The 22,780-nt window shown below is 47.5% G+C and overlaps 1 protein-coding gene across 1 annotated transcript in view; it reads right to left on the reverse strand.

Moving 5' to 3' along the window:
- SMCHD1 (structural maintenance of chromosomes flexible hinge domain containing 1) overlaps window positions 1-22,780 on the reverse strand; it is an 838,152-nt gene that overhangs the window by 658,215 nt on the left and 157,157 nt on the right. The window contains exon 3 of the mRNA XM_063923554.1: window positions 22,384-22,545. Coding sequence (XP_063779624.1) covers window positions 22,384-22,545 — 162 coding nt within the window. The remainder of the gene's footprint in view (window positions 1-22,383; window positions 22,546-22,780) is intronic.

Below are 22,780 nucleotides of genomic sequence, written 5' to 3' on the forward strand. Positions count from 1 at the left end.
AATAGGTGGCACTCCTAGGACTTATAATGAATGAAGAAACAAGATGGCCCTGCTCTTTCAAGCCTCTATGCGGAGTGCCGAGTATTCACACTTAGTATGTATATATATGTATATGTATATATGCGTATATATATGCATATAAATAAATGTGTATATGTGTGTGTGTATGTATATATAATAAGAATTTACTTACCGATAATTCTATTTCTCGTAGTCCGTAGTGGATGCTGGGGACTCCGTCAGGACCATGGGGAATAGCGGCTCCGCAGGAGACAGGGCACAAAACTAAAGCTTTAGGATCAGGTGGTGTGTACTGGCTCCTCCCCCTATGACCCTCCTCCAAGCCTCAGTTAGGATACTGTGCCCGGACGAGCGTACACAATAAGGAAGGATATTGAATCCCGGGTAAGACTCATACCAGCCACACCAATCACACCGTATAACTTGTGATCTAAACCCAGTTAACAGTATGACAAACGTAGGAGCCTCTGAACAGACGGCTCACAACAATAACAACCCGATTTTTTTGTAACAATAACTATGTACAAGTATTGCAGACAATCCGCACTTGGGATGGGCGCCCAGCATCCACTACGGACTACGAGAAATAGAATTATCGGTAAGTAAATTCTTATTTTCTCTGACGTCCTAAGTGGATGCTGGGGACTCCGTCAGGACCATGGGGATTATACCAAAGCTCCCAAACGGGCGGGAGAGTGCGGATGACTCTCCAGTACCGAGTGAGAGAACTCCAGGTCCTCCTCAGCCAGGGTGTGCCCCTGACCAAGTAGCAGCTCGGCAAAGTTGTAAAGCCGAGACCCCTCGGGCAGTCGCCCAAGATGAGCCCACTTTCCTTGTGGAATGGGCATTTATATATTTTGGCTGTGGCAGTCCTGCCACAGAATGTGCAAGCTGAATTGTACTACACATTCAACTAGCAATCGTCTGCTTAGAAGCAAGAGCACCCAGTTTTTTGGGTGCATACAGGATAACAGCAAGTCAGTTTTCCTGACTCCAGCCGTCCTGGAAATCTATATTTCCAGGGCCCTGACAACATCTAGCAACTTGGAGTCCTCCAAGTCTCTAGTAGCCGCAGGTACCACAATAAGCTGGTTCAGATGAAACGCTGACACCACCTTAGGGAGAAACTGGGGACGAGTCCGCAGCTCTGCCCTGTCCGAATGGACAATCAGATATGGGCTTTTGTGAGACAAAGCCGCCAATTCTGACACTCGCCTGGCCGAGGCCAGGGCCAACATCATGGTCACTTTCCATGTGAGATATTTCAAATCCACAGATTTGAGCGGTTTAAACCAACGTGATTTGAGGAATCCCAGGACTACGTTGAGATCCCACAGTGCCACTGGAGGCACAAAAGGGGGTTGTATATGCAGTACTCCCTTGTCAAATTTCTGGACTTCAGGAACTGAAGCCAATTCTTTCTGGAAGAAAATCGACAGGGCCGAATTTTGAACCTTAATGGACCCCAATTTGAGGCCCATAGACACTCCTGTTTGCAGGAAATGCAGGAATCGACCGAGTTGAAATTTCTTTGTGGGGCCTTCCTGGCATCACACCACGCAACATATTTTTGCCACATGTGGTGATAATGTTGTGCGGTCACCTCCTTCCTGGCTTTGACCAGGGTAGGAATGACCTCTTCCGGAATGCCTTTTTCCCTTAGGATCCGGCGTTCAACCGCCATGCCGTCAAACGCAGCCGCGGTAAGTCTTGGAACAGACATGGTACTTGCTGAAGCAAGTCCCTTCTTATCGGCAGATGCCCTGAGTCCTCTGTGAGCATCTCTTGAAGTTCCGGGTACCAAGTCCTTCTTGGCCCATCCGGAGCCATGAGTATAGTTCTTACTCCTCTACGTCTTATAATTCTCAGTACCTTAGGTATGAGAAGCAGAGGAGGGAACACATACACCGACTGGTACACCCATGGTGTTACCAGAACGTCCACAGCTATTGCCTGAGGGTCTCTTGACCTGGCGCAATACCTGTCCAGTTTTTTGTTCAGGCGGGACGCCATCATGTCCACCTTTGGTCTTTCCCAACGGTGCACAATCATGTGGAAAAAACTTCTCGATGAAGTCCCCACTCTCCCGGGTGGAGGTCATGCTGAGGAAGTCTGCTTCCCAGTTGTCCACTCCCGGAATGAAAACTGCTGACAGTGCTATCACATGATTTTCCGCCCAGCGAAGAATCCTTGCAGTTTCTGCCATTGTCCTCCTGCTTCTTGTGCCGCCCTGTCTGTTTACGTGGGCGACTGCCGTGATGTTGTCCCACTGGATCAATACCGGCTGACCTTGAAGCAGAGGTCTTGCTAAGCTTAGAGCATTGTAAATTGCTCTTAGCTCCAGTATATTTATGCGGAGAGAAGTCCCCAGACTTGATCACACTCCCTGGAAATTTTTTCCCTGTGTGACTGCTCCCCAGCCTTTCAAGCTGGAATCCGTTGTCACCAAGACCCAGTCCTGAATGCATAACTGTGGCCCTTTAGTAGATGAGCACTCTGCAGCCACCACAGAAGAGACACCCTTGTCCTTGGAGACAGGGTTATCCGCTGATGCATCTGAAGATGCGATCCGGACCATTTGTCCAGCAGATCCCACTGAAAAGTTCTTGCGTGAAATCTGCCGAATGGAATCGCTTCGTAAGAAGCCACCATTTTTCCCAGGACCCTTGTGCAATGATGCACTGACACTTTTCCTGGTTTTTTGGAGGCTCCTGACTAACTCGGATAACTCCCTGGCTTTCTCCTCCGGGAGAAACACCTTTTTCTGGACTGTGTCCAGAATCATCCCTAGGGACAGCAGACGTGTCGTCGGAGACAGCTGCGATTTTGGAATATTTAGAATCCACCCGTGCTGTCGTAGAACTACTTGAGATAGTGCTACTCAGACCTCCAACTGTTCTCTGGACCTTGCCCTTATCAGGAGATCGTCCAAGTAAGGGATAATTAAGACGCCTTTTCTTTGAAGAAGAATCATCATTTCGGCCATTACCTTGGTAAAGACCCGGGGTGCCGTGGACAATCCAACGGCAGCGTCTGAAACTGATAGTGACAGTTTTGTACCACGAACCTGAGGTACCCTTTGTAAGAAGGGCAAATTTGGACATGGAGGTAAGCATCCTTGATGTCCAGGGACACCATATAGTCCCCTTCTTCCTGGTTCGCTATCACTGCTCTGAGTGACTCCATTTAGAAAAGGTCTCACCGAGCCGTCTGGCTTCAGTACCACAATATAGTGTGGAATAATACCCCTTTACTTGTTGTAGGAGGGGTACTTTGATTATCAGCTGCTGGGAATACAGCTTGTGAATTGTTTCCAATACTGCCTCCCTGTCGGAGGTAGACGTTGGTAAAGGAAACTTCAGGAACCTGCGAGGGGGAGACGTCTCGAATTTCCAATCTGTACCCCTAGGATACTACTTGTAGGATCCAGGGGTCCACTTGCGAGTGAGCCCACTGCGTGCTGAAACTCTTGAGACGACCCCCCACCGCACCTGTTTGTACGGCCCCAGCGTCATGCTGAGGACTTGGCAGAAGCGGTGGAAGGCTTCTGTTCCTGGGAATGGGCTGCCTGCTGCAGTCTTCTTCCCTTACCTCTATCCCTGGGCAGATATTATGGGGACGAAAGGACTGAGGCTGAAAAGACTATGTCTTTTTCTGCTAAGATGTGACTTTGGGTAAAAAAGGTGGATTTTCTAGCTGTTGCCGTGGCCACCAGGTCCGATGGACCGACCCCAAATAACTCCTCCCCTTTATACGGCAATACTTCCATGTGCCGTTTGGAATCTGCATCACCTGACCACTGTCGTGTCCATAAACATCGTCTGGCAGATATGGACATCGCACTTACTCTTGATGCCAGAGTGCCAATATCCCTCTGTGCATCTCGCATATATAGAAATGCATCTTTTAAATGCTCTATAGTCAATAAAATACTGTCCCTGTCAAGGGTATCAATATTTCCAGTCAGGGAATCCGACCAAGCCACTCCAGCGCTGCCCATCCAGGCTGAGGCGATCGCTGGTCGCAGTATAACACCAGTATGTGTGTATATACTTTTTAGGATATTTTCCAACCTCCTATCAGTTGGCTCCTTGAGGGCGTCCGTATCTGGAGACGGTAACGCCACTTGTTTTTATAAGCGTGTGAGCGCCTTATCCACCCTAAGGTGCGTTTCCCAACGCGCCATAACTTCTGGCGGGAAAGGGTATACCGCCAATAATTTTCTATCGGGGGAAACCCACGCATCATCACACACTTCATTTAATTTATCTGATTCAGGAAAAACCACATGTAGTTTTTTTCACACTCCACATAATACCCTTTTTTGTGGTACTCGTAGTATCAGAAATATATAACATCTCCTTCATTGCCCTTAACAAGTAACGTGTGGCCCTAAAGGAAAATACGTTTGTTTCTTCACCGTCGACACTGGAGTCAGTGTCCGTGTCTGTGTCGACCGACTGAGGTAAAAGGACGTTTTAACGCCCCTGACGGTGTTTTAGACGCCTGGACAGGTACTAATTGGTTTGCCGGCCGTCTCATGTCGTCAACCGACCTTGCAGCGTGTTGACATTATCACGTAATTCCTTAAATAAGCCATCCATTCCGGTGTCGACTCCCTAGAGAGTGACATCACCATTACCGGCAATTGCTCCGCCTCCTCACCAACATCGTCCTCATACATGTCGACACACAAGTACCGACACACAGCACACACACAGGGAATGCTCTGATAGAGGACAGGACCCCACTAGCCCTTTGGGGAGACAGAGGGAGAGTTTGCCAGCACACACCAAAAACGCTATATTATACAGGGACAACCTTTATATAAGTGTTTTTCCCTTATAGCATTTTAATATATATATACATATCGCCAAATAAGTGCCCCCCCTCTCTGTTTTAACCCTGTTTCTGTAGTGCAGTGCAGGGGAGAGCCTGGGAGCCTTCCCACCAGCATTTCTGTGAGGGAAAATGGCGCTGTGTGCTGAGGAGAATAGGCCCCGCCCCCTTTTCGGCGGGCTTCTTCTCCCGTTTTTCTGAGACCTGGCAGGGGTTAAATACATCCATATAGCCTCCAGGGGCTATATGTGATGTATTTTTAGCCAGAATAAGGTATTATACATTGCTGCCCAGGGCGCCCCCAGCAACGCCCTGCACCCTCCGTGACCGTTGGTGTGAAGTGTGTGACAACAATGGCGCACAGCTGCAGTGCTGTGCGCTACCTTCATGAAGACTGAAAAGCCTTCTGCCGCCGGTTTCTGGACCTTCAATCTACAGCATCTGCAAGGGGGGTCGGCGGCGCGGCTCCGGGACGAACCCCAGGGTGAGACCTGTGTTCCGACTCCCTCTGGAGCTAATGGTGTCCAGTAGCCTAAGAAGCCAATCCATCCTGCACGCAGGTGAGTTGAACTTCTCTCCCCTAAGTCCCTCGATGCAGTGAGCCTGTTGCCAGCAGGACTCACTGAAAATAAGAAACCTAAAAACTTTTTCTAAGCAGCTCCTTAAGAGAGCCACCTAGATTGCACCCTGCTCGGACGGGCACAAAAACCTAACTGAGGCTTGGAGGAGGGTCATAGGGGGAGGAGCCAGTACACACCACCTGATCCTAAAGCTTTAGTTTTGTGCCCTGTCTCCTGCGGAGCCGCTATTCCCCATGGTCCTGACGGAGTCCCCAGCATCCACTTAGGACGTCAGAGAAATATATATGTATATATATATATATATATATATATATATATATAAATATACACATATACACACACTATCTCTCTATCTATAGTGAGAGTTAACACATAGATAGGACTAGAGGGGGGAGAGAGACACTTAAGGAGGGGAAAGAAACACTGGGAAACATAGAAAAGGGGGAAGAGAGATACACTGGGAGACTTAAAATGTGATGTGTGCTGAATGACGACACAGGGGATAGGTGATGTTGTGCTGAGTAATGACACAGGGGGTAGGTGATGGTGTGCCGAGTAATGACACAGGGGGTAGGTGATGGTGTGCCGAGTAATGACACAGGGGGTAGGTGATGGTGTGCCGAGTAATGACACAGGGGGTAGGTGATGGTGTGCCGAGTAATGACACAGGGGGTAGGTGAGGGTGTGCTGAGTGACGACGCAGGGAGAGGTGAGGGTGTGCTGAGTGACGACGCAGGGAGAGGTGAGGGTGTGCTGAGTGACGACGCAGGGAGAGGTGAGGGTGTGCTGAGTGACGACGCAGGGAGAGGTGAGGGTGTGCTGAGTGATGACGCAGGGAGAGGTGAGGGTGTGCAGAGAGACGTCGCAGTGGGAGATGATGGTGTGCCGAGTGACTGAGCAGGGTGGGTGATGATGTACAGAGTGACGATGTAGGGGAGATGGTGTGGCTGAGAGACGCAGGAGGCAGGATATGAGTCTGGTTGAACTGCTGTTGTATGATGCTGACCTTGTTAATATTCCTACACAACCAGGCATCTTCTGGACGATGTGATCCCCTATATGAATAGTGAATACCGACTGAAGACGCAGTCTGCCTTAGAGGATACATTTCTCCAGAGGTTCCACATTGTGAGAAACCATCATACAGGTAAGGTGCGTGTGTAATTGAAAATAATGTTACCATTGTGACGTTAAATAGGTGGTGTGTCATGTAGGCACGCTCCATTTTCAGTGGCCACACCCCTCTGGTGCATTGCTATGCCCCTTTTTTTGAAAGCGCCCACATAGATTACTTTTCATAATCTTGCCCTGGGCTCCAAAATTCATTCTTACGCCTCTGGATGTGCACCTCCTGCATCACTACTTTAGACTGACATTTTTCCATCTGTTACCTATCCTCATGAATTAAATCTTACTAACTGATATGTAGGGAAGACTGTTCTTACAACTGTGCTACTCTAAGAAGACAGATCTTTGTGTGGATATGGATGTTGTTGGTTCAGTCAGCCCCAAGGATTTATGCAAGATTTAAATATAATTACCATATTATCCAGTTTACGTTTTCTACAAACACTATAGGAGTCTTCACCATACCTTAGCGAGCAACCCTTCTTCAATGACTGTATGTATTTTCTATGTTCATACTTAACTAATATTTTTTCCAAAAAGCGCTCAGAAATAGTAATTTTTTTATGACTGAATTAAGTTAAGAACATTTATTTAAAAGTATGTTGAATACAATTTTAATTAAAACAATGCTAAGAAAAAATAGGATTTTAAATACCTACCGGTAAATTCTTTTCTCGTAGTCCATAAGGGATATTGGGGATAGATTAGCACGATGGGGTATAGACGGGTCCAAAGGAGCAAGTGCACTTTTAATTTCTTCATCTGGGTGTGCTGGCTCCTCCCCTCTATGTCTCCTCCTACAGCTCAGTAATACCGCTTTCAGACTGAAAAAAAATTACCGGGTTATTGCACATGAACGCGCATCAACCAGGAAATTTGCTCAGTGTGAAAGGGTACAGGATCAATATCCCAGAACGAGTATCCCGGCATTTCATCCCAGGTCTTGACTAGGGTTGAATCTGGGATCGTCCTGGGATGCACGCAGTGTGAACGTGTATGCCGGGTCAAGGTGACCCGGCACCCGTTCTATGCATAGGAGGAGGCAGTGCTTGGAGATGATTATCTCCAAGCACAGCCTCCAGTAACGTCAGCGTGACATCACCAACCCGGCACTATGCCGGGTCAGGCCGCAAGTCTGAAGGGGTCTCAAGCAGGGTCGCACCTGGGAAGCACCCGTGTACACATTCCTGGGTGCGACCCGGCTATTGTCTGTGTGAAAGGGGTATTATAGGTAAACCGTGCCCAAAGGAGAATGACATACTTGAGAGAAGGAACATAACAAAAAGAGTGGTGAGATTTTCACACCAGCACACCATTATATAACTTAGCCAGCAACATCTGGCAACATTAACATCAACAGCTGAACAGGAACACATAACAGAGAACCTGCAGAAAGTCACCACACAGAGGCGGGCACCCAATATCCCTTATGGACTACGAGAAAAGGATTTACCGGTAGGTATTTAAAATCCTATTTTCTCTAACATCCATAAGGGATATTGGGGACACATTAGTATGATGGGGATAACCCAAAGCTTCCAGAACGGGCAGGAACGTGCGGAGACATCTGCAGCACCTCCTGCCCAAACTGGGTATCCTCTTTGGTCAGAGTATCAAACTTGTAGAACTTCACAAAGGTGTTCTTCACTGACCAGGAAGCAGCTCGGCATAGTTGCAGGGCCGAGACTCCACGTGCACCCGCCCAGCAATCTTGTAGTGTGGGCCTTCAGAGACTGCGGTACCGGTAAGGCTGCCGACGCATAGGCCTGTTGGACAGTAAGCCTAAGCCAACGAGCAATACACTGCTTAGAAGCAGGGCAACCCCTTTTACTGCGCATCATAGAGCACGAACAAGGAATAAGTCTTTCTGATCTGAGCCGTCCTTTTGATATAAATTTTCAAGGCACGCACAGCATCCAATGCCTCCAGAGGAGCAGAAGTGTCAGAACTGGATGGAATCACTATAGGTTGATTTAAGTGAAACGCGGAGACCACCTTCGGCAGGAACTGCTGTCTAGTCCTGAGCTCCGATCTGTTCTCGTAAAAGACCAAGTACAGACTTTTGCACGACAAGGCCCCCAATGCTGAGACATGCCTAGCAGAAGCCAGGGCCAGTAACATCACCGTTTTCCATGTGAGGTACTTATCTTCTACTGTCATCAGAGGTTCAAACAAGGAGGACTGTAGAAAACGTAATACTACATCCAGATCCCAAAGTGTCGCAGGCGGCACGAATGGAGGTTGTATGTTAAGCACCCCTTGCAAGAAGGTCTGAACTTCTGGCAAGAGAGACAACTTCTTCTGGAAGAAGATGGAAAGAGCTGAAATCTGGACCTTAATGGATCCCAGACGTAAGCCTTTATTGACTCCAGCCTCCAGGAATCGTAGGAACCTTCCAAAGTTGAATTCTGTAGAGGGATATGTGCATCTCCGCCAGATATGATGACAGTGTTTTGACGTCACAGGTTTTCTGGCTTGCACCTTAGTGGCAATTACCTTTTTGAAAAGCCCTTTGTGAGTTAGGATGTTCCGCTCAACTTCCATGCCGTCAAACGAAGCCGTCGTAAGTCCGGGTAGACGAACGGTCCTTGTTGAAGAAGATCCCTTCTTAGCGGTAGAGGCCAAGGGTGAACCAGAAGAGCCACGTACCAGGTTCTTCGGTGCCAATCCGAGGCAATCAAGATTGCTTCCACTCTTTGATGTCTGATCCGCCTGAACACCCTTGGGATCAGCGGAATCGGAGGAAACAGGTAGACCAGCTGGTAAGGCCTAGGTGATGACCCGCTCGCCTGCGGGTCCCTGGTTCGTGAGCAATAGCAGCAAAGCTTCTTGCTGAGACGAGAGGCCATAAAGTCGATCTGTGGGCATCACCACCTGCCAATGATTTGCTGAAACACCTGAGGATGTAGTCCCCACTCCCGCGGATGGAGGTCGTGGCGACTTAGGAAGTCTGCTTCCCAGTTGTCCACCCCCGGAATGAAGATCGCGGACAGCGCTCTTGCATTTCTTTCTGCCCAGAGTAGTATTCTTGACACTTCTCACATGCAGGCCTTGCTTTTTGTCCTTTTCTTGTCGATTGATGTACGCCACCACCGTGGCGTTGTCCAACTGCACCTGGATCGCCTGATCCCAAATTAGAGGGGATGCCTGAATCAGAGTATTGAAGATAGCTTGAAGTTCCAGAATGTTGATCGGAAGAAGGGCCTCTTGGGCAAACCACCTGCCTGGAACTGGGTGACAGCTCCCCATCTTCTCAGACACGCATAATCCCAAAGAGTCGACCTTCCAGCAGGTCGGAAGACTGTAGCCACCACAGGAGAAAGATTGTGGCCTGAGGTGACAGCCGAAACATCCGGTGCATCTGAAGATGGGAACCGGACCACTTGTTCAGGATGTCCAACTGGAACGGTCTGGCATGAAACCTTCCGAATTGAATAGCCTCGTACAAGGCCACCATCTTTCCCAACAATTTTATATAAAGATGAATGGAGACGCGAGCAGGTCGGAGCACCATGCGAACCATTTATTTAAGTGTTCTTACTTTGTTCTCTGGGAGGAACACTTTCTGTGCTACAGTATCCAGTAGCATCCCCAGAAAAAGGAGCCGTTGAGACAGTTCTAGGTGGGACTTCTGCAGATTGAGGATCCACCCGTGGTGTGACAGAAGTTTGATAGTACGATCTATATAGAGCAATAGAAGTTCCCTGGAACTCGCTTTTATCAGGAGACCATCCAGGAATGGAATAACATTGACCCCCCTGATCCCCGAGTTGAAACATCATTTCCGCCATCACCTTCATTCAGCAGGGCAAACCTCAGATAGGCCTTTTGAGGAGGCCAAATTGGGATATGTAGGTAAGCGTTCTTGATATCCAGGGGCACAAGGAATTACTGTTGTTCCAGGCCTGCAATCACTGCTCTCAAAGATTCCATCTTGAATTTGAAAACCTTCAGATAAGGATTCAAGGACTCCAGATTCAGAATGGGTCTCACAGACCCGTCTGGTTTTGGTACTAGAACAGACTGGAGTAGTAACCCTGTCCTCGTTGTAGTAGGGGTACTGAAACAATGAGCTGGGACTTGACCAACTTGTTGATGGCCATCAGTAGCGTACCACACATTTTGTAAAGCAGGTAAGCTTGATTTGAAAAAATGTTGGGGGGGGGGGGGGGGTACCATCAAACTCCAGCTCGTAACCCTGATGAGGTCCTTTACCCAAGCTTCCTGGCAGGAATCGTCACAGATGTGGCTGTAGTGATGTAACCGAGATCCCATCACGAGATCCTCTTGGGGTGGGTGGGCACCGTCATGTTGAAGTCTTTGCGGAAGCAGAGCTGGTGTTCTGGTCCTGAGGTCCAGCAACAGCTGGTTTCTTAGGTTTACCTCTGGAGCCTCTAGCTGCGTTGGAGGCCCCTCTGGCCCTAGATCGAAATCTGGAGGACCGAAAGGACTGAGCAGACAGTCCCAGGTAGGTAAGTCTAGCAGGTGGAGCCCCCAAAAGGATGAAACGTGGATTTTCCAGCAGTAGCTTTGGAAATCCATGCGTCCAATTCACCTCCAAAGAGCCATTCACCTGTGAAGGGAAGAGATTCCACATTACGTTTGGAGTCAGCATCAGCAATCCACTGATGCAACCATATGGCTCTGTGCGCAGACACAGCCATAGCTGTGGTCCTAGCATTAATATTGCCACTCTCTTTAAGGGAGTCACAGAGGACTCTTGCCGTGTCCGGAATGTGATTCAGGAAAGTAAGAGTATTAACTAAGGTCTTATCACCCGGAAGACCTTCCTTAATTTGATTAGCCCAGGAATGAATTGCATGTGTCATCCAGCAACCTGCAATGACCGGCCTTTGAGCAACACCTGCAGCAATGTAAATAGATTTCAGTGTGGTTTCAAGTTTCCGATCTTCTGGGTCCTTTACCGTAAAGGAGCCCGGAGCAGGGAGTACCACCTTTTTAGAAAGGCGAGAGACAGACGTCTACTGCTGAAGACTCCTCCCAGAATTTCCTGCCTTCAGGGAAAAAGGGGAATATATGCAAAAACCATTTTGACACCTGATATTTATTTCTTATCTGGAGTCTTCCAGGCTATTTTAAATAAGCCATCCAATTCCTTGGAATCAGGAATTGTGACTGTCAGTTTGTCTTGTGGGAGGAAAAATGACTGCTGAGTAGTAGCATCCCCCAGGGGGAGCTTTAACACATCCCTAAAAGCCAATATGAGGGGGTCAATACCCTGGGTAGCAGTGGAATCCCCACTTATGGGGTCTACATCATCCCCATCCTGTATATAATCATCAGTAGCTGATAGGAGTACAGGTAGAGTACGTTTTTGTGCACCTGTAGTAGACAGGGAGGGATGTTTAGCAGCTAGACTTGCCACTGCTTGTTGTAGTTCCTGAGTCTTATTTGCATTTGCAGTGAGCTGAGATGACATATCAGACATCATATTTTTGATATCCCCCAACCAGGAGGGCTCTGGACTCTCCCCCACATTGAAATCAGCATTCTGAGATGGTTGACTACACTGCTCACATGATATTTAGCCAGATGAAGTAGAAGAGAATCTAGCATTACATACACTGCATGACTTCTGTTTTACCATTGTGAATCAGAAAAACTGGTGTAATACACATACAACACAGCCTGACATAGATATATTGCAAGCCTGCCCTATTGCATGTGAGAGGAGACACAGGAAAGAGGACCCCAACGCACCCAGCACTGCACAGCCCCAGTGAGGGGGTCAGCGTTTTTATGTGTAAACACAGTGAAACTGTAATATGATAAAATCCCTCAGAGGGATATTATTGTGCACTAGTATAGCGGCTCTCCCCCTCTAAAGCCGGTACCAGTAATCCAGGGACTGTTTTGAGTAGATGTGGAGGCTGCTGCTTTACAGAGGAAGGCGGCAAAATGCAGCTGAGCCAACTCTCGTGCAGCTTCGCCCCCCGCCATGGCGGCGGAGCTACTTCTGCATATTTATACTGGCCATGTCTCCCAATATGTACCACCTCACATAAATGCTTGGTTTACTATATTTAGACAGTCTCACGTAAGGGCTATAGTGGGTCCCCTCCAGGAGGGACCCGTATGCCACACCCATGCATTCAGCCGCACAGTAAAACTGGAGGACCCCACTAGCGGGGCCCCGGTTGGTACTCACCAACGATGACCACCTTCAGGCAGTGTCACGGGTGTGCGGCTTGCTGCGGTTGCGACAGCCAAGGCGCCATGCCCCGCTTCACAAACAGCCCCTCAGGAGCTTGCAGAGTGTGCATCCTGTCCTGAGAAACTCCGGTACATGTTACTCTCTGCAGCTCCTCAGGAAAGGCGAGGGCCAGTGGCAGATTTTACCTATGGGTTGCAGGACTGCAGTGGCAGTGAGCCAGATGCAGTTCATGACTGCACTGACTTCACGGTGACCGTCAGTGACTGGAAAGTAATAGAAAAACTACTAAAAGAAAGAGTTGTGGAATATCTTAAATCAAACAACTTACAGGATCCAAAACAGCATGGATTTACTGGTGGGAGGTCATGCCAAACAAATCTTATTGGCTTTTTTTGACTCTGTAATGAAAACTATAGATCAAGGGGGAGCTGTAGATGTAGCATATCTAGACTTTAGTAAGGCATTTGACACTGTCCCACATCGCAGATTGCTAAATAAACTTGAAAGTGTGGGGGTGGATTATAAAATAGTTAAATGGATAAGAACCTGGTTGCAGGATAGGAAACAGACAGTTGTAGTAAATGGAGTGCAATCTATGGAGGGAAATGTTACCAGTCGAGTACCCCAGGGATCTGTACTCAGACCAGTTCTCTTTAATATCTTTGTTCGTGACATTGCAAATGGTATTGAAGGGAAAGTATGCCTTTTTGCAGATGATACAAAGATATGCAACAGGGTAGACACACCAGGAGGGGTAAAACAAATGATTGATGACCTAGCTAGGCTTGAAAAATGGTCAAGAACATGGCAACTACAGTTTAATGATAAAAAATGCAAAATCATGCACTTGGGTCTCAAAAACCCAAAGGCTAAATATAGTATCAAGGGTACTATAATGGAAACTACTGAGGAGGAAAGGGATTTAGGAGTCACTATTTCAAGTGACTTAAAGGCAGGAAAGCAATGCAACAAAGCAATGAGAAAGGCAAGTCAGATGCTTGGTTGCATAGGGAGAGTAATCAGTAGCAGGAAAAGAGAAGTAATAATGCCACTGTATAGGTCATTGGTGCGGCCTCATCTGGAATACTGTGTCCAGTTCTGGAGACCATATCTCCAGAAGGATATAAATACATTAGAGAGTGTACAAAGAAGGGCAACTAAAATGGTGCATGGCCTACATCACAAAACTTACCCGGAAAGGCTAAAAGATCTTAACATGTATAGTATGGAGGAGAGAAGGGAAAGGGGAGACATGATAAAACCTTTGGTATATTTGAAAGTTTCTAACAAAGTTCAGGAGGGAAACATTCTTCAAAGGAAGAGAAGTATTAAAACTCGAGGACATACACTTAAACTGGAGGGAGGCAGGTTCAGGGGAAATTTAAGTAAAAATTATTTCACAGAACGAGTAGTGGATAAGTTGAATGGCCTCCCATCAGAGGTGGTAGAGGCTAAGACTGTAGAGCAATTTAAACATGCTTGGGGTAGGCATATGAATATCCTTACAAAGAATTAAGGTTCAAAAAGGGTTGAGATTACCTAAAGGATAAAAAAAATGGGCAGACTAGATGGGCCAAGTGGTTCATATCTGCCGTCAAATTCTATGTTTCTATGTTTGCTATTAGAAGTCTTACCTGTCAGTCACAGACATTACAGGCAGTCCCATTGGGAAGTGTCCCTTCCTTCAAAGACTGCCAGATCGGGCTACGTTAAACATAGAGCTGGCTTCCTGTAGGAAGTCAGTCACTGCCTTTCACGGAGCCCAATACGGCTTTAATAGGCTGCAGCTGACGCAGTCCATAGAATCCGAGTGTTTGCGCATGCGCACTCTTCTCCCCCGTATCTGCACATACTGTATGCTGGTCTTGGCACCTGCTAGATCCATTGCGCATGTGTCTCTCCGGGCACAGGGGTAGCGTCAGTCCCCCTACTAAAAGTAAGTACGAGCCGCCACTGGTGAGGGCTGTTTTTTTTCACATTTCCCCAGTGGCTGCTAATGTCTGCAGCCGCTGGATGGGGGTTGCTGCCAGGCCAGCCGATCAGCAGCACGGTATACACTTGGGGGTGCACTAGGAAGCAGAGTGACCGAAGCTTCTCTTCCTGCAGTCTCACAGTGAGCTTTCTAACAGGTTGTATATGATGCGACCATCTTAGGGAAAGCACAGCCTGGTGTGGTCGCATCTGATACGACCATGCCAGACAAGTGGCTAAGAGAGACCTTGGCCTATCATAAAAGTTCTGCTTACTGACAATAGTAGTCACTCTTCCATGCAATAAGTTCTGGAGGCAAACTAATTTCTGTAGTCTGAGAATTCCAATTAACAAAACAAAAACCCTTCAGTTTCCACACAATAAATATAATACAAGCTGAACAGATGACATTTTATGTGACTTGTTATCCTTATTTCCCCTATCTTCTATAAGGATACCCAAAAAGTAAGTTTAAACTTGTCACTAGACTAGCCTTCGAGAATATTAGAAAACCAGTGCAGCTAAAATTAGGACTGCTGAATCTATTACTTTTAAGCCTACCCAGCACTTACCATATGATGTATTCTAGCATGGTTTTTTTTTTTCTTCCTTAAGGTACTGTACACAACCAGATCTGCTGCAGGAGAAAGCAAACTGGGGTGCCCAAAGTAAGTAGGCTCCCTGGTGCTAGCAGAAGCAGATGGTGTGTCACAGGGGCAGGAGAAGTTAACCCTTGCACTTCAGAAAACACACTACCTGACTTACATAAGCTTACAGACAGCAAGAGACACAGGGAGGTCGAGGGAGCTAGATCACATACTGTACATAAGGGTGCATATTTTTTTCTTTTTATCTGTCTCAAGAAGGAAGTTAACTCATTGTAAGGGCCTATGATTAAATATTACAGGGGAAAAATAAATGGATGGCTGGAAGAACAAGTTTGGTATTTACCATATTTTCCTATATTTGTTTCTCCAGGGTGCAATTAATGATTTATAATGATGCATACTTTTCACTGTGTCTTGTGACTACCAGTCTCATGACATGATGTAATAAGCAGAGAAGCTCTGGATAGTCACCGAGCTATCAATCCCTCTCTCACCTCTACATTACATGGTATCCGGACTCCAGGTCGACACCAATTGGTCGACACCTAAAAAAAAGGTCGACATGAGTTTTTCAAATTTTTCCCCTTTTTTTATTTTTTTTTCCTTTTCATACTTTACGATCCACGTGGACTACAATTGGCAACGGTAACCTGTGCAGAGCGCAGCGGCAGCGGAGCAAGGCACCTTGCGCGAAGCATGGCGGGCGAAGCTCGCCATGTGAGGGGACACGGTGCACTAATTGGGGTTACCGGTCACATTACGGAGAAAACGACACCAAAAAAAAAAAATAAGAATTTACTTACCGATAATTCTATTTCTCGTAGTCCGTAGTGGATGCTGAGGACTCCGTCAGGACCATGGGGTCTAGCGGCTCCGCAGGAGACAGGGCACAATAATAAAAGCTTTAGGATCAGGTGGTGTGCACTGGCTCCTCCCCCCATGACCCTCCTCCAAGCCTCAGTTAGGATACTGTGCCCGGACGAGCGTGCATAATAAGGAAGGATATTGAATCCCGGGTAAGACTCATACCAGCCACACCAATCACACCGTACAACCTGTGATCTGAACCCAGTTAACAGTATAACAACAACGAAGGAGCCTCTGAAAAGATGGCTCACAACAAGAATAACCCGATTTTTGTAACAATAACTATGTACAAGTATTGCAGACAATCCGCACTTGGGATGGGCACCCAGCATCCACTACGGACTACGAGAAATAGAATTATCGGTAAGTAAATTCTTATTTTCTCTAACGTCCTAAGTGGATGCTGGGGACTCCGTCAGGACCATGGGGATTATACCAAAGCTCCCAAACGGGCGGGAGAGTGCGGATGACTCTGCAGCACCGAATGAGAGAACTCCAGGTCCTCCTCAGTCAGGGTGTGCCCCTGACCAAGTAGCAGCTCGGCAAAGTTGTAAAGCCGAGACCCCTCGGGCAGCCGCCCAAGATGAGCCCAATTCCTTGTGGAATGGGCTTTTACTGATTTTGGCTGTGGCAAGCCTGCCACAGAATGTGCAAGCTGAATTGTACTACAAATCCAGCGAGCAATCGTCTGCTTAGAAGCAGGAACACCCATCTTGTTGGGTGCATACAGGCTAAACAGCGAGTCAGATTTTCTGACTCCAGTCGTCCTGGAAACATATATTTTCAGGGCCCTGACAACGTCAAGTAACTTGGAGTCCTCCAAGTCCCTAGTAGCCGCAGGTACCACAATAGGTTGGTTCATGTGAAAAACAGAAAACACCTTAAGGAGAAATTGAGGACGAGTCATCAATTCTGCCCTGTCAGAATGAAAAATTAAGTAAGGGCTTTTATATGATAAAGTCGCCCATTCTGACACACGCCTGGCCGAAGCCAGGGCTAATAGAATCTTCACCTTCCATGTGAAATATTTTAATTCCACAGTGGTGAGTGGATCAAACCAATGTGACTTTAGGAAACTCAAAACAACATTGAGATCCCAAGGTGCCACTGGGGGCACAAAAGGAGGCTGTATATGCAGTACCCCTTTTACAAACGTCTGAACTTCAGGCACTGAAGCCAGTTCTTTCTGGAAGAAATTCGACAGGGTCGAAATTTGAACCTTAATGGACCCTAATTTTAGGCCCATAGACAGTCCTGTTTTCAGGAAATGTAGGAAACGACCCAGTTGGAATTCCTCTGTAGGGACCTTCTTGGCCTCACACCACGCAACATATTTTTCGCCAAATGCGGTGAAAATGTTTTGCGGTTACATCCTTCCTGGCTTCGACCAGGGTAGGGATGACTTCATCTGGAATGCCCTTTCAGGATCCGGCGTTCAACTGCCATGCCGTCAAACGCAGCCGCGGTAAGTCTTGGAACAGACAAGGCCCCTGCTGGAGCAGGCCCTCTCTTAAGGTAGAGGCCCCGGTTCTTCCGTGAGCATCTCTTGAAGTTCCGGGTACCAAGTCCTTCTTGACCCATCCGGAACCACGAGTATCGTTCTTACTCATCTCCTTCTTATGATTCTCAGTACTTTTGGTATGAGATGCATAGGAGGGAACACATACCCTGACTGGTACACCCACAGTGTTACCAGAGCGTCCACCGCTATTGCCTGAGGGTCCCTTGACCTGGCGCAATATCTGTCTAGTTTTTTGTTCAGGCGGGACGCCATCATGTCCACCTTTGGTTTTTCCCAACGGTTTACAATCATGTGGAAGACTTCCCGCTGAAGTCCCCACTCTCCCGGGTGGAGGTTATGCCTGCTGAGGAAGTCTGCTTCCCAGTTTTCCACTCCCGGAATTAACACTGCTGAGAGTGTTATCACATGATTTTTCGCCCAGCGAAGAATCCTTGCAGTTTCTGCCATTTCCCTCCTGCTTCATGTGCCGCCCTGTCTGTTTACGTGGGCGACTGCCGTGATGTTGTCCCACTGGATCAATACCGGCTGACCTTGAAGCAGAGGTCTTGCTAAGCTTAGAGCCTTGTAAATTGCCCTTAGCTCCAGTATATTTATGTGGAGAGAAGTCTCCAGACTTGATCACACTCCCTGGAAATTTTTTCCTTGTGTGACTGCTCCCCAGCCACTCAGGCTGGCATCCGTGGTCACCAGGACCCAGTCCTGAATGTCGAATCTGCGGCCCTTTCATAGATGAGCACTCTGCAGCCACCACAGAAGAAAACACCCTTGTCCTTGGAGACAGGGTTATCCGCTGATGCATCTGAAGATGCGATCCGGACCATTTTCCCAGCAGATTCCACTGAAAGGTTCTTGCGTGAAATCTACCGAATGGGATCGCTTTGTAAGAAACCACCATTTTTCACAGGACCCTTGTGCAATGATGCACTGATACTTTTCCTGGTTTTAGGAGGTTCCTGACTAGCTCGGATAACTCCCTGGCCTTCTTCTCCGGGAGAAAACATCCTTTACTGGACTGTGTCCAGAATCATTCCTAGGAACATTAGACGTGTCGTCGGAAAAAGCTGCGATTTTGGAATATTTAGAATCCACTCGTGCTGTCGTAGAACTACTTGAGATAGTGCTACTCCGACCGCCAACTGTTCTCTGGACCTTGCCCTTATCAGGAAAGCGTCCATATTTTTTTTAGGAAGAATCATCATTTCGGCCATTACCATGGTAAAGACCCGGGGTGCCGTGGACAATCCAAACGGCAGCGTCTGAACTGATAGTGACAGTTCTGTACCACGAACCTGAGATACCCTTGGTGAGAAGGGCAAAATTTGGACATGTAGGTAAGCGTCCCAGATATCCAGTGACACCATATCGTCCTGGTTCGCTATCACTGCTCTGAGTGACTCCATCTTGATTTGAACCCTTGTATGTAATTGTTCAAATCTTTTAGATCTCACCGAGCCGTTTGGCTTCAGTACCACAATATAGTGTGGAATAATACCCCTTCCCTTGTTGTAGGAGGGGTACTTTGATTATCACCTGCTGGGAATACAGCCTGTGAATTTTTTCCCAATACTGCCTCCCTGTCGGAGGGAGACGTTGGTAAAGCAGACTTCAGGAACTTGTGAGGGGAAGACGTCTCGAATTTCCAATGTACACCTGGGATACTATGTGTAGGATCCAGGAGTCCACTTGCGAGTGAGCCCACTGCGTGCTGAAACTCTTGAGATGACCCCCCACCGCACCTGAGTCCGCTTGTATGGCCCCAGCGTCATGCTGCGGACTTGGCAGAAGCTGTGGAGGACTTCTGTTCCTGGGAATGGGCTGCCTGCTGCAGTCTTCTTCCCTTTCCTCTAACCCTGGGCAGATATGACTGGCCTTTTGCCCGCCTGCCTTTATGGGTACGAAAGGACTGAGACTGAAAAGACTGTGTCCTTTTCTGCTGAGATGTGACTTGGGGTAACAAAAGTGGATTTTCCAGCTGTTGCCATGGCCACCAGGTCCGATGGACCGCCCCTTTATACAGCAATACTTCCATGTGCCGTCTGGAATCTGCATCACCTGACCACTGTCGTGTCTATAAACATCGTCTGGCAGATATGGACATCACATCTACTCTTGATGCCAGAATGCAAATATCCCTCTGCGCATCTCGCATATATAGAAATGCATCCTTAAAATGCTCTATAGTCAATAAAATATTGTTCCTGTCAAGGGTATCAATATTTTCAGTCAGGAAATCCGACCAAGCCCCCCCAGCGCTGCACATCCAGGCTGAGGCGATTGCTGGTCGTAGTATAACACCAGTATGTGTGTATATACTTTTTAGGATATTTTTCAGCTTCCTATCAGCTGGCTCCTTGAGGGCGGCCGTATCTGGAGACGGTAACGCCACTTGTTTTTATAAGCGTGTGAGCGCCTTATCCACCCTAAGGTGTGTTTCCCAACTCGCCCTCACTTCTGGCGGGAAAGGGTATACCTCCAATAATTTTCTATCGGAGGAAACCCACGTATCATCACACACTTTAATTTATCTGATTCAGGAAAAACTACAAGTAGATTATTCCCACCCTACATAATACCCTTATTTGTGGTACTTGTAGTATCAGAAATATGTAACACCTCCTTCATTGCCCTTAACATGTAACGTGTGGCTCTAAAGGAAAATACGTTTGTTTCTTCACCGTCGACACTGAAGTCAGTGTCCGTGTCTGTGTCTGTGTCGACCAACTGAGGTAAATGGGCGTTTTTACAAGCCCCTGACGGTGTCTGAGACGCCTGGACAGGTACTAATTTGTTTGCCGGCCGTCTCATGTCGTCAACCGACCTTGCATCGTGTTGACATTATCACGTAATTCCTAAATAAGCCATCCATTCCGGTGTCGACTCCCTAGAGAGTGACATCACCAATACAGGCAATTTGCTCCGCCTCCTCACCAACATCGTCCTCCTACATGTCGACACACACGTACCGACACACAGCACACACACAGGGAATGCTCTGATAGAGGACAGGACCCCACTAGCCCTTTGGGGAGACAGAGGGAGAGTTTGCCAGCACACACCAAAAACGCTATAATTATACAGGGACAACCCCTTATACAAGTGTTTTCCCTTATAGCATTTTCACATATGTAATCATATCGCCAAATAAGTGCCCCCCCTCTCTGTTTTAACCCTGTTTCTGTAGTGCAGTGCAGGGGAGAGCCTGGGAGCCTTCCTCACAGCAGAGCTGAGCAGGAAAATGGCGCCGTGTGCTGAGGAGAATAGGCCCCGCCCCCTAAAACGGCGGGCTCTTCTCCCGGAGTTTGTGAGATCTGGCAGGGGTTAAATACATCCATATAGCCTCAAGGGCTATATGTGATGTATTTTAGCCATAAAAAAGGTATAATACATTGCTGCCCAGGGCGCCCCCCCCAGCGCCCTGCACCCTCAGTGACCGCTGGTATGAAGTGTGCTGACAACAATGGCGCACAGCTGCAGTGCTGTGCGCTACCTTATGAAGACTGGAAGTCTTCTGCCGCCTGTTTCTGGACCTCTGGACCTCTTCAACTTCGGCATCTGCAAGGGGGGTCGGCGGCACGGCTCCGGGACGAACCCCAGGGTGAGACCTGTGTTCCGACTCCCTCTGGAGCTAATGGTGTCCAGTAGCCTAAGAAGCAAATCCATCCTGCACGCAGGTGAGTTTACTTCTCTCCCCTAAGTCCCTCGTAGCAGTGAGCCTGTTGCCAGCAGGACTCACTGAAAATAAAAAACCTAACTTAAACTTTTATTCTAAGCAGCTCAGGAGAGCCACCTAGATTGCACCCTTCTCGGCCGGGCACAAAAATCTAACTGAGGCTTGGAGGAGGGTCATGGGGGGAGGAGCCAGTGCACACCACCTGATCCTAAAGCTTTTATTATTGTGCCCTGTCTCCTGCGGAGCCGCTAGACCCCATGGTCCTGACGGAGTCCCCAGCATCCACTTAGGACGTTAGAGAAAACATATAAAACTCATGTCAACCTTTTTCCATGTCGACCTTGTTCATGTTGACTTTTTGCTCATGTCGACATATTTCAGGTTTCGACCTAAGTGGTGTCGACCTTGAGTCCCATACCAACATCACACGAGATGCTGAGAGAGAGAACAAATAAAATGCATGTATAGGATTGCTGCTTTAAGATTGTAACAGATAGTGTGCATTTTGTTTACTTAATATTTCATATAAAGCCATACCTCCCAACTGTTCCGCTATTCAGACACTGTCCCAATGTCCCACTCGCGGGTCGCAGTGTCCCACGGGTGGGGTGGGGGGGGTGACAATAGGGAGTTCAAAACTGAATTAGATGCCGTGCTGAGGCGGGGACTGCCCAGGTGCTCAGGGAGCACTGAGCACGCCCCCAAATTACAAAAATGGGGGGCGTTTCATGTGGCAACGCACCACCCCCTTCGGTTGAAGCCACACCCTTTTGAAACCCCTGCCCCTTTCTAGCCGCGGCCGAACCTGAGGCACAGCAGATCCCGCATAGAGCAATTCAAAAGTTATGAGGTATGGAAAACCATTAGATGTAGGTTTACGGTAGAAGCATAACGAGGTGCGTTTCTCACAGTACCTGGGAAAAAGTATAGTGGGTATAAATACATACAGTATGCATATTTTTTAATTCTGCAGATTATCAGTTCATAAAACAAATACTTACGTAATGGATTTTGCCCTTCACTAGCATAATATTCATACATTCCACTTTTCACCAAGGTATCATAATGAGGTAAAAATGTAATTCTTTCTTCTGTTGCATAAAGTAGTAGTTGGTCAATTGAACTAAGAAGGTAAATGGTGATACCATCTGTAATAATTTCATCTACAAAGAAATACAGAAACATAAAAACATAAATAAGTGAGCTATAACTGGGGCAGATGTATCAACCTGTAGAAGGCATAAGGAAGTGATAAACCAGTAATATCTGCAAGTTGATAAAGGCAGCAGCCAATCAGATCCTAACTGTTAATTTACATATTGGAGCTGATTGGCTGGTGCCTTTATCACCATGCACGTATCACTGGTTTATCACTTCCTTATGCCTTCTCCAGGTTAA

The sequence above is a fragment of the Pseudophryne corroboree genome, chromosome 5 (assembly GCF_028390025.1).
Source record: "Pseudophryne corroboree isolate aPseCor3 chromosome 5, aPseCor3.hap2, whole genome shotgun sequence".
Taxonomy (NCBI): Eukaryota; Metazoa; Chordata; class Amphibia; order Anura; family Myobatrachidae; genus Pseudophryne; species Pseudophryne corroboree.